This window comes from Episyrphus balteatus, chromosome 2 (genome assembly GCF_945859705.1).
Source record: "Episyrphus balteatus chromosome 2, idEpiBalt1.1, whole genome shotgun sequence".
Taxonomy (NCBI): domain Eukaryota; kingdom Metazoa; phylum Arthropoda; class Insecta; order Diptera; family Syrphidae; genus Episyrphus; species Episyrphus balteatus.
In genome coordinates this window covers 37,369,045-37,381,835 of record NC_079135.1, presented here as the reverse complement: position 1 = coordinate 37,381,835, position 12,791 = coordinate 37,369,045, and the positions used below count along the sequence as shown (strand labels likewise).

Sequence of the window (12,791 nt, the reverse complement as noted above, 5' to 3'; positions counted from 1 at the left end):
GAACATTTCTGCATCGTATCCTAAGAATACTTCTTATTCTTTGATCGTATCGCCTTCAAACGACGGTTGACGGATGAATGGAATAATTAGCCCTATCCTGAGTTTTAGGTGAACAAGATTTTTAGTTCCGGGCAAAAGGTTCTTCATGTTGGAAAAAATCCCCGTATTTTGAAATTTTTTTAAGTGAAGAGGGAAAATAGTGGATAAATCTCAGATTTCATGATCTATTTGCGTCTTGAGATTCAAAAACATGACAAAAAAATGAATCTGAGAATCAGAAATCTGAATCTGGATTTTTATCAAGATTCACGCATACAAACACACGCACTTTCACACACACTCCTCTGTTTGACATTTGTGTGAACATTTGTTGTTGTTTTTTTTTTCCGTACGCAATTACAAAACTAGATTTCATGTTCTATTTGCAGTGGAAAATCTGAGATTTTTACACAAAAATCTCAAAAGTCAATAGAAAACGACATTAGGAAACTTTGAAAAAAGTTGATATTGTTTGTCATCTTTAGAAAAATCATCCTTGAATTTTGTTTTTTTCCTTAAAAACATTAAACCACTACTGTTTTCCAGAATATGCAAGAATTAAAAGAATTTTATTAACATCCTGTACACATAACGCAGCCTTCACTGTATCACAATCATCTCATTTATTGATTACACATATTTAAAAATTTAAAATCTTTAAATTTTCCGTTAATTATGTGCAATAAAGACAAATTAAAAATAGAAACTACGCACAGACATTTGGCTCATTCTTTATTAAAAAAAAATAATTATCATAAAACAGAAAATTAAGATAAATGCATTTCAAGTTACTTCTCACACTGGCGCTTTGCCAAAAGAAAGAGGACTTATCCTCATTTAAATGTATTTGTATAATTTTTTTTTATTTTTATTATTTTAATGATTTATTCGATTTGTAAAATTCGCAACTGGAATAAAGAATAAAACATTCTCTGTTAAAAAAAAAAGAAAACATCATAAATCATTTATAAACTATATCTTACAAATTTAAGCACTGCAAATTATTAAAACATAAATTCGGCATTATACATTATTGTGTGTACGAATATAATCTTATTTACTTAAAAATACTATTATGTTGTATGTATATGTCGGAAGTCTATAGCGTCACTGGATATGCTTCGAAAGATAATTGTTAATATTTTTCAATTTTCAATTTTTCAAAGAATACATAGAATGGTTAAAGCTTAAGATTAGTTTAAAATGTAAGGCAATTTCCGTAAGCGGGCACTTATACGTTATACAAGGTAATTAATAAATAAATATCTGCAAGTGTGTGTACTTTAATGCAGATAAAGGATTCTCATCATACACAACCGTATTCATACCAAATACTATTGCTTTTGTCTTCGGGTCTTTTACGGGGCAGTAGTTTATCATCGGTGGTGGCATTTCCACCTTGATTGCCACTGGACGCGGCTCCGCTGCTGCTGCCGCATCCACCGGCAGGAGTGATGTCATTCGCTAAAGTGTCGGCAGTTGGGCCGATCATTGTGTTTATTCGATTGTACATTAGAAATGTGGACGGATTATCGTTTGTTTGTGAGGGGTTAACATTGTTTGTTGGTGTTTGAGCTTCGGGTGTGTTGGGTGAAGGTGATTGTGTAGAATCAGCAATTTTTTGATTTTCATCAATCAGGTAAACTGTTCTGCGGCTTCCAGCGGCGCCAAGTGTTAAGCTGCTTCCTGTTACATCAGGTGCTTCAAGCCTATTATTAATGAAAATGTTGAGTTCATTTTTTTCAAAAGTAAATCGTTTTTTTTTTACATAAACAAGTACAAAACAAAAATCAAGTGGTCGAAACATACAGAGATTGATTTAAGACGCTTCTAACATAAAAATCATCAACAAAGTTCAAATGTTACTGTGCAAACAAAAAGTAGAAATAAAATTGTAAAATTGCTACTTATGTGCTGAGAGGTTCAATTTTAAGAAAAATAAACACAGAAATTAAATTTCAATTCCAAGAAACAATGCAGCAATGTACTTTTTGGAGGTTGCGTTTCTCATTTGCATCTGTTGCTTTTTTTTGAAAATAAGAGATGCATACAAAATCATACCTTCTCTTTTTAATCTGGCCATGCATGGCAAAAACGGAAAAAAATACGAATAAGACCGCAACAATGCTCCAAATATCCGTTTAAACAAGAAGAAATTCTCCAAAGACTGAATTGCCAAAATTTATTTGCAATACATTAAGGACAGCTATTGAAAACCTCATATGGCGACAGTATGGTGATAGTCTTTTAAATTAACCGTTTTTCCGTCTGCTATCTAATAGCTTCCACTAACGTAAGCAAAGTATCCGACTTCACCGTCGAAAAAGTAAGGGCGGTAAGGGGCTCTAAAAAGGAAAAAACTGTTGGACCAGAGGAAATAGCCTTGAAAGTTTTTAAAAAAGATGTGAGACATCGTTTTAAGATTTGCCCCTTATTCTTGCCTCCAAGCTTATAAAAAATGATCGAGTGCTTTATGAATGGAGGGAAAGCTACCATTTTCGAATCTAATACAGAGTAATTTTTCCCAAGTGTGAACAAGTATCTGGTTTGCTTAAGCGTAGGTTGAATAAGTGATGGGAACTCTGCTCTCTTCTGTGAGGTTTGGATATCTTTTAGCGGGATTTAAAGTCATCAACTTAGAGTAAACCCTTTCTAATATCATCAGTGATAAGAAAATGGAAATGAAATAAATTATTGATGACATTATATGATTTATGAAAAGAAGGGAAAATATTAAAAAAAAGTTTGATTTGCAAAACTTTTACCATAAAGTTTAGTAATAAAAGCAAATTAAAGTATAAAAATGAAGCATAAATACAAGTAGTTTATAAAAAGCCATCTTTAAATCTCTTTGCAATATTGGTGAAGCGTTAAAAAACTTAAAACAAACGTTTAACCATATTAAAAAAATGTTTAAAAAAATGATGTTAAAATAAAAATTAAAATAAACTTTACCCGTGTACACTATTTCTACGAGAACTACTCAAGTCGCTCCGTTTTTGCGACTGTAAACTACTTCGGAATCCACCACGGGTTATTGAACTATCCATCAAATCACTGGGTTTTCTAAATTGTATTTTAAAATTATATAAAAATTATTAAAAATTAAAAAAAAAAATAAACTTTGTGTGGCTTGTTTTGTCCAAAACCAATGTTAACAAAACAAAACAATAACAAAAACAATAAACGAAACAATTATACAATAAGTCAATATATTACTTACCGTTGCAAACTTTGCCGCATTGCAACATTTCGTTGTAATAAAGGAGTATCAGAAACAATTGAGCTCGGCTCTTCAATGCTATTATCTGAATCATTGCCACCAGATTCAGAACCAATAGCGAATTGTGATTGTGTCAATCGGGTGTCATCAACCCATGATCTTCGATTCTATAAAAAAAATAATAAAGATTGCGTAAAAAAGGCGAGAAAATCTTAATCAAAAACGATTGAGATATCAAAACAAGATCTGAACGCGGTGGATAACAAGCTATACTCCAAAACCATTTCAATTATCATTTGGTTACAGCATCTCAGGTTGTAAATCAGGAAAATTTCGGTAATTTTGAATGACTTTTTTATATAAAATATAAGCTACTGACCCTCACAATGAATAGTATACACAATAAAAAAAAAAAACTTACTCTGCTTGGAACAATGTTCATTAGATCCGAGCTCGCTTTTTTTACTCTACGGACCAAGTTACTGGCAAATGCTTTTCTGTAAATAAATTATGTAAACATTTAATTTTTTCAAATCCATAGCTAAAAAACTGCTGCTTACTTTTTTGGAACACAACTTTCTGATTTTTTATAATGTTCCATTATTTTTTCTTCGAGTTTCTCTTTTTGTCGATTTAAATTATTGACTTTGTCTGTGTAACTTTTTTCTTCTTCATGGAAATGCTGTTTGTCTTCCAACGAATGCGTCAATAGTTCATGATATTGTGAAAGAAGCTGAGACACATTGTCCATAAGTGTTTTGCGATCAGTGTCGAGATCTGAATTCATCTGTAACAACATCTAAACGCACAAAAATTTAAAAAAATGTAGTGTCATTCGTGATAGTTTAATTTTGAAAAAATAGCTTCCTACCTCACAACGTTGCATAGCTTTTGTGTATTCAACTTCCATACTCTTAATTTGATCACTTTTAGCATTTAACTCGCCAGAAATCTCAGTGTTTTGTAATTTAAGTCTGCTATTTTCAGCTCGAATCATTTTATATTGTTCCTAAAATATAAAAAGCTTAAATTATAATTATTTCATTAATTGTACTCAATTTTAAAAATTACCTGAATATTTTTGTATTCATTCTTAAATCGATCACTGGTAGCGAACAAACTTCGAAAATCATCCGTTAACTTCGAATGCTCTGTGCGCAAAATGCCCAAGTCATCAACACTTGGTTTCATTGTAGCAATTTGAGCTTTCAATTCGTCCAATTGTTTTTCTAGATTTTGAGAACGTTCTTTGAGCTCACGATTTTCATTACGCAAATCACGAACAGTTACTTTTATCTGTTCCTTATCCTTATTCAAAGATTCATATTCAGCATTAAGCTGGTCATGCAAGCACTGCAGGGTGACTTGATCATTGAGAAGATTTTTGTGCTCATGTTTAAGAGTTTCCAGCTGTTTAAGGAGCAAATCCTTATCGGCAGCCAATTGCGAGTTTGCTAATTGCAAAGCTGTATGTTGTGTGTTAAGGGAAGTTATCTGAGAACCTAGAGTTGCTACATCAACATTCAATCTAGCATTTTCTGCCTGCAGACCTTCATTTGTCACTTGCAATGAAGAATTTAATGTATTCAATTGCGTAATGGTCTCTTGAAGTTTTGACGCCTCTGGTATTGCCAATTGTATAGAATGTTGTATGCTGTAGGGTTCATCAAATTCACCAGTTATCTCGATATTCTTCTCGACTGTGAATATTTCTTTTCTATGACAAAGAACACACATATCCGATTTAGAATTTTGTTGTCTTGTCACATTTAGCATAATTTCACGAACAGTTTTGAATGTTTCTGGGTTCCTTACCAGCTTTTCAACAACATTCTCTACATTAAGCTCAGAGTTTTCAATTTCTGTATTATCTAGACCAAGTTTTTCCAAATTATGCTTCACTTTATTTGTGGCTAGTGTTCCTGACACAAGATCATTGCGTAAAGTGTCTATGGTCTGCAAATCAATTTCATGTTGTGACACCAAATCTTGATTTAGTTTTTCCAAATCTAATATTTTGGTTTGAGCTTGAGCCGATTCTTCAAGATCTCTAGTTAGTCTCTTTACTTCCTTGGATTGAGATTCTTGTTGTAATAATTTCTCATCCAATTGAACAGCTTTCTGTTCAAGATTTTCTTTCAACTTGGAAACTTCTTTAACTAAACTTGCATTTTCTCGATCCAAAACAGAAACTCTAGATTCCAGGTCGTACAATTGATTACGAGCCGATTCCAATTCAGTTGTTCTGTTCTTAAGTTGTTCGACTTCTTTTGACTTGGTTTCAATTAAACGTTCCATATCATCTGCCCTTCGTTGTATGCTTTCGTTCAGAGTTTGAATTCTTTGCTTTTCTTTGTTGAGTGTTTCCACATGCTTTTCCAAGTCTACCATTTTACTACGATCAACTTCGCGTTCTTGACTTTGACGCTCGTATGATTTTTGTCTAGAATCAATTGTATCCTGAAGCTTTTTGTTTTCTTCCAAAGCATTTTTGAAAACATCTTCAAGCTCTTTGTTTTGTTGCGATAGACGAATAATGTTTTCTTGCATCTGTTCAATTTTCAGGGATAATTTCTTTTTCTCTCTTTCCAATTCAAGAATTTTATTTGTTGATTCATGGAAAGAAGATTCCTTAAGCTGATCAAGGGCTGCAAGTAAGCGTCGATTCTCTAGCTCTAGCTTCAGTGCTCTAGTCTAAAATATAAATCATTTTGTGAATGAGAAAATAAAGTTCTTTACTACGTTGATACTTACTTGAGCATTATTTGTTAACTGTTCAGAAAGACTGTTGTCTCCAGAATTACAATCGTCTTCGTTTTCAGATAATGATTTATCGATATCTTGACTTGTGTTAAGATTTTTCGCCACCAATTGCAATTGTGTGTTTTCCTCGAGTAGTTCCTCTAGCTTGGTTCGATCAACATCCCGTTCCAGAGCCATGTCGTTAAGTTTTTGTTTATATTTTATTATTTCCGATTCGAGAGTCATAACATGTTCACTACGTTTGCGTGAGCGTTGCAATTGGTCTTCCAGCATTTCTCTAAAAAAAAAAAATAAAGATCATGTGTTAGGATTTAAAGATATATAACAGTTGTTAGGCTTCTTTTACTTTGTTTCTAAAAGCATTCGGTTATCTTCTCTTAGTTCTTCGACTCTAGTTTTATAAAATTCTGCATCGGTAAGTTTTTCTTTGAACTTCTGCACTTCGATTTCCAGTCGATCAGCTCGTTCAGCACGTTCTCGTAACACATCTACCTCGTCTCTATAAGCAGATGCTCTTTTGGCTTCGGAGTACCATTCTTGACTCTGTAAATGGATATAAAAGGTTACATGTTTTATCAAGATATGCTTGAAAACAAATACACAGTAATGCATTGTGTTTCAGAATTTAAAATTAAAGTTCCATCTATTTCCATCAAATCTAACCTCTGTTCTAAGTTTTTCATGTTGTGCACTCTTGTGTTCTAGCTCCTCCTTTGCCTCAAGAAAAGCTTCGGATTTTTCCTCTCTAACAAAAAATATCATAACGAAGAGTATATTCCTAATAATAACCAATTAGGTTTTACTTACAGTTCTTGACGTAATTTCCTTAATTTTGATTTAAGGTCGGCTAATTCAACAGCCATGTGATTACTTTCTGAACTTGATGAAGGGGATGTTGTCATGCCACTTGCTGGCGAAAGGGGTATATTTTGAGAACTATCAGTACCGTTCGATTCGGGTTCTACTGCAACTGCTGTTATCCATTTCATGTACATGGAATCACGTTCTTTTGTCAAACGCAAGATGTGAGTGTACATGTCTGCAGGTGTGAGCAAATCAATTGATTCCTCAGTTAGTACCAAACTATGGTTATCAGTAACCTAAACAAAAAATAAACAATTAAAAACAAACGAACCACAAATTAAAAAAAAAATTATACCTGTTTAATAAGTTCAACAATTGCATGTTGTGTATCAACATCAAGTTCTTTTATTCGACCGATAAATAATTCTTTATTGGGACATTGTACTGCTGCGCCAAGCAAAAGCGTTAACAGAACTTTCATTTGTTCCAAACCATGCCGTGTTTCTAGAAGCAAATACAAAATCAATCATTAATCAAATTTTTAAAGACAATAGCTGGATATTTGTAACTTACCAGGATTAAAACCTATGGTATAAGAATCAGGAAGCGCTAATATTGTCTGACCAAATTCTTCTTCGAATAGAGCTTTTAAATTTCGAACTATGCACTCGAAATTTCGTGCTCGTGCAATGCAAAGAGATGCACCACTTAAACCATTTAGCTCAGCTGGATGATTTTGTGGTTCTGGATCTATTTGAAGCCACACACTGTGTATAATGCTGCCATCTAGAAGGGAGCCATATCCGGATAGAATTTCTGGTCTTGGTAAACATGATTCCAGCTGCAAGGAGATCAAAAGTAAAAAATAACGTTAGTAACTTAGGACGTGTCACTCCGTCATCTTTGTCTTTATGTCAACGAAGTTTCGGTTGATTGGCTTCTTGCCGGGAAAGAAAACGATGCTGGCTGAACTATTTAACGTTCGAAATCAAAGCGTTGTGTCCGTCTGTCTTAGCAATTCCAAAGAAAATAATTTGCTTTAATTTATTTTTAACCCCCATTTAAAGGCTTATTATTTTTAGTCCAGTTATTTTAATCATTTTTAACCCCAATCTGCGGAAAAATTCTTACTGGGCTGAATTTTGGTATACACCTTTATTACGGCGTTTAAATGAAACGCGGACATTGATACCGTGCCGCCTTAAAAAGTAATAAGGGTCAAAAGGTCACGAAAAGTTTTTCGCAAATATCTCGCGACTTATTGATCGGAGGTCATCAGAGATTATTATAAAAATTGTTTTTGTGAAATTATCTACAAGATATGTCCGCAACATCTTTCTGTAAAATGAACCTTTTGGGGAGTAGAGCGCAGAGAAGGTGATTAGATTGCACTCACATACGAAAAAATACATATTTTTGGTTAATTTTGATAAATTTTTGAGGTTTTTATCGAAGTGGCTTACATATTTTTGGTCTCATTAACTTATCTTATTATGGATTGACTAAAAAAATTAAAAATTTGGGATAAAAAATAATATGCAAAAGAAGAAACCACGATTTTTGGAAATATTGTATGTTTCCCTTTTTTGTACAATAAGCGCCTTCATTATTTACAACACACCTTTTAAACATGATTCAATTTTAGTTTTGAGCTTGTTATCAATATCAAATTACTATTAAGCTTTTTCAGCAGCTAATTTTGTACTGTTATAAGGTATTCTGCAACTTTTCTCTTGAGAAGCTCGAAATGACATTTTCCGTGGAATTCATGTTTGGAAAAAAACTTGAGCCGATAGATTATTAGACCTTTCAAAGATAAAGAACATAATACTATAGCGAATTAAAACTCAATCCTTAGCTTTAGGAAAACCATTCAAACAAACTTTATTACGAAGATGAAGATAAACGATTGAGTAGCTGAATGGAAATCTGGAGTTCAATCCATCTGATCAAAATAAGATCAAGGAAACAATCGCAAGAGTAAAACCCAAGCAAACATTTTCAAAAACGCCGGTTAACAAATAATCAGGGTATACTATACTAAGATCCAGGCCTAGAAATGCCATTACTCTACGCGAGACCCTGAGGAGAATGTTAAAGTTTAATATCGATACACATAATCAATAATTCGATTTTGTAGCAGCCTAAGAGATGACATTGATACTTAATCTTTTTCCCGATTTTGTTGTGTTTTGTATTCGGAGGAATACGTTCTGATTTAATAATATAATGATTAAGAGGATACAACAATAATAGTGCTCGGTCTTTAAAGTGAAGGTTCTATTTTCTTGTCGTCTCGAACATTTAGATTGGAACTCTGAGACCTTTGATTCAGCGTTTTTGTCCTTCTTTTCATGTGTGAGGCAAATTTAATGCAGTGGTCCTTACATTTGTTTTTTCTATGAGTTTTTGGGACTCTTTCTTTTTCGCTATTGTGTTGGAACGTCATTATGCTATCGCCTTTTGAACTGGTTTTTTACGGTTTTTTTGTATGTACATGCCATTACTAGTCGTGTATTTTATACAAGACGATATTTTTGACGTGAAGGTTAACTCAAGAGAGAATTTTGTCTGGACCAATCGCTTATCATTTTCTTGGAATTTTTACCGCCACACTAACTTCTTCGACTGTGAAATCGGGTACTTCTTCTAAAATCTTAATTACGTTCGGCACATGGAAAATATATCCTGCAAAACGGTCCATTTTAAAATCCGTCACAATAACGTCGCCACTTGATGACGAATTTTTTCATCATTCGCAAGTGGTTGGTCTTGAGCATCGTTAACAAAACTTTGGTGATCGAATTTCCTGACCATTTTTCTTTCAGCGGGAATTTCGCAGAAAGATTGGTTTGCATCAACAGTCAAGTCAAATATTTTACGATACATGCTTTCCGTACTCTCTACTCTTGCAACGTTTACTGTCCACTTATGTTAAACTTTTGTCTAAGCTTTGAAAGCATTTTTTCCTAGATATCACTGCTTTGACATCATCGCTTCACCATGTTTTTTGTTTCACTTAGTGTAACAAGTGTAACAAGTGTTCGGGATGTTTTTAATAAGATTGTGAAAGTCTAGCCAAAACGCATCCTTTTCCACCTTCAAATTCAATTCGCTGGACTTCAAAATAGCCACTACGTTTTCAAGTAGCTATTTTGTAAGGATGAGACCGATTCTGTTTCTAGGTTGCTCTTCCTCAAATCAGAGCGACGGCGGGGTTCTTCCGCATTAAGCGTTAAGAATATGTGCGATATGTGTAGCAAATGGACATCCGTTTTACTGCACTTTATAAACGGAAAGAAAATCATTGAATGTAAATCTTAAACTGTTTTGAAAGCAAATAGCACAATAATCTATTAAACTTCGACCAGATTGAGATGAATAAAATTTTATGAGAAAGAGGAAATCTTTTGAAAGAGTGCACCATTTTTATTTTTTTCTTATAAGAACTTCAATCTAGCTAACAAACAGCTCCTATTGTGTGTACAAATTCATTCACAAACTGCATTTTGGTTCCTAAATAATTCATGAAGAGACACATGTCATTGTATAACCACAATCCAAAAATGGTCATACACCAACCAATTACCAAAATTTGCATACAAAAACATTCTACTTTGTTCTTCAGTTCTAGGCTTTCTCTTTCTTTATTTATGATTTCACATTAAGAAAAAAATTAATAATAAAACTGCGAAAGTTTGCCTTGCATTATTTAAATGATCAAAATATGTAAATTTTCTTCGTTCTAACCGCGAGACATGAAATATGATGATTAGGTCAATAAATTGACTATGAAAAAAAAGAACCAAGCCACCTCCACAACAATGGTAAATATTTTGTTTGTTTTTTCTACTTTTTTTTATCTAAAATGGAAACACGATTTTTGAAAGAAAAACGAACAATTTTTATTTAAACTTACCCAAGATACAAGCGCCCCATTAAGGAATTCATCAATTTCAACTGGGGTAGCAGCCATTTCTTCTTCTTGCAAAAAATATGTAATTCAAGTTCCTCCGTCGTCTCTGTGGTTCTTCTTGTGATCCAAAGAAATTTGTTGAATGGAGGTGTTTTTTGGAAACAATTTTTTAATGGTCTTTATTTGATCATTGTTTATAGAAATATTAAAAATGAATTTGGAATTTATTATTTGTATGAAATAAACACAAATTATAATCAAAAAATCACATAACTTTGAAGAAATTTACAAAAATAAAAATCCAATTTTTACACAAAAACGTACACATTACAAAAAATTTACAAGACAGAAGACATCCAGCAGCCAAACTTCTTGTCGTTGCACTTGCAGACAAAATTTATTTTTGTTTTGTCAGGTTGGTAAGACATTTGACGTTTCTAAATGTTCGATAATTCGAAGTTTGGTGTACAGATCTAGGGGTAAGTTGTGAGCTTTATTTAGTTAACATTGAAATTCGACGATTTTTCCAATGAATTTTTTTTATTTTAATCATGTGAGATGAAGACAGTGGAATAAAATGTCACAGGAACCAGAGAAAAATCTTCTTTGAATTTTAATTAGTCTATTTTCGTTCTCTCTCCTTCACCTTCTTACCAGTTTTTAATATATCTTTTCATTTGTTTTCGTCTGTTAAAAATTAGGAGCGTTGTGCCTTTGCAATTTTCCTAAAAAAAAACGAAATTTACAACTTCTCAAAAATCTGCGTGGAAAAATCGTTGAATGAAAATCCTGACTTATTTTTGTAGTTTTCCCGAATATTGGTTTGTTTTTTGTTTTTTTTTTTTTATGTAGAAATATGATCATTTAAAGCACATTGGGCAGCGCCGCGCTGCTCAACGTTAACAAAACGAGGTATAAAAAAACTAGAAACAAGTAAGCGAAAAAAAATTTCGGGTACAAAAATTTCAACGTGAAATTGACAATAGGCCTGTTTGTTTTTTAAAATCAAAATCTAAACTTTCTGCATATTTTTTGTAAGTTTTCCAACCGAAAGAACCATAAACAAATGCATTGAAAATTTTGATTTTTGAACTTTTTAGGCCCATGTAGTTATGAAATCAAATTTTTATCACCAGACAAAAATCCTCATTGGTAAATTCCTCGAGTGTAAACTGTCACTCATTAGAAATTTCCAGATATCGCAAGTCACCACCTCCAGCCCCTAAAGGTATGCAATTTCGAATGTTAGCGACTTTCTGGCATTTCCGCTTGAATTTTCAAATTAACCGGAAGAATGGAACCAACTTTTTCGATTGGATTTTATGTGGTTTTCCAAATTACATTCAATTTTGTAATTTGTTCTTGTCTAATCTGACAATGGAAAATGATCTTTGAAAATTTGTTGTTGTAAAGCATTGATTGGTCAAATTTTGTTTTGATTTAAGGCTTTGTTTATATGTACTTGTGATCACTCCTAAAAAAATTGGAATTCACTCCGAAATTTTTCTTTTTTTAAATTTTTGATTTTTTTCGCTGTGATTGAATGAAATAATAAAAATAATATTTTCTACTATTATGCTTATGTTAGAAGGAATAACAGTTAGAAGGAATAGAAAGATAAACGAATTTCTGCTGATACAGTGGATTGAGAATAAGACTTTAATTATATTCCCACTGGTAATGTCCAGTTGTAGTTGAAGATAAATAAAAGAATGCTGCAAAGAGGTGGTCGAACTCACATCTAGGTAAGCAGTCAAGCACTACACCCACTGTCCATCACCAACCATATTAGAAAGAAATATGTATCATGGTAGGTATATCATATGTTGTAAAAAAAACTAAAAAACCCAATTTTCTTCTAAATAAATACACTTTATTAAAAATATTCATCAATGTATATGTATATATATTTTTGTTTTCTTTTTGTTTCTCTCTGTATAATATATGATTAATCAATATCTTATTCGCACAATTGATACAAAATATTGCATTATATAATTTTTAAAAGTGTGTTTGGATTTACATTCATCTTTAACTAGTATCTTT

At 32.6% G+C, this 12,791-nt stretch overlaps 1 protein-coding gene across 3 annotated transcripts; it reads right to left on the bottom strand.

The window, feature by feature from the left end:
* Positions 1-746: 746 nt before the first annotated feature.
* On the bottom strand, positions 747-12,161 carry LOC129909289 (girdin). 3 transcript variants are annotated; one of them, XM_055986365.1, is made up of 16 exons: positions 11,879-12,158; positions 11,070-11,470; positions 10,749-10,922; positions 7,403-7,670; positions 7,185-7,333; positions 6,833-7,125; positions 6,689-6,770; positions 6,372-6,568; positions 6,017-6,302; positions 4,334-5,956; positions 4,134-4,271; positions 3,823-4,061; positions 3,684-3,759; positions 3,263-3,429; positions 2,995-3,105; positions 747-1,748 (listed from the first exon to the last, which is right to left on the bottom strand). In XM_055986365.1, the coding sequence occupies exons 3-16, from the start codon at positions 10,803-10,805 to the stop codon at positions 1,346-1,348; spliced, it is 4,089 nt and encodes a 1,362-aa protein (XP_055842340.1). In that variant the 5' UTR covers positions 10,806-10,922; positions 11,070-11,470; positions 11,879-12,158; the 3' UTR covers positions 747-1,345. The 3 variants fall into 3 exon arrangements, with proteins under 3 accessions (XP_055842340.1, XP_055842339.1, XP_055842341.1); XM_055986364.1 differs by having other exon boundaries at positions 10,749-11,470; XM_055986366.1 differs by lacking the exon at positions 2,995-3,105 and having other exon boundaries at positions 10,749-11,470; positions 11,879-12,161.
* Between the last annotated feature and the right edge of the window lie 630 nt (positions 12,162-12,791).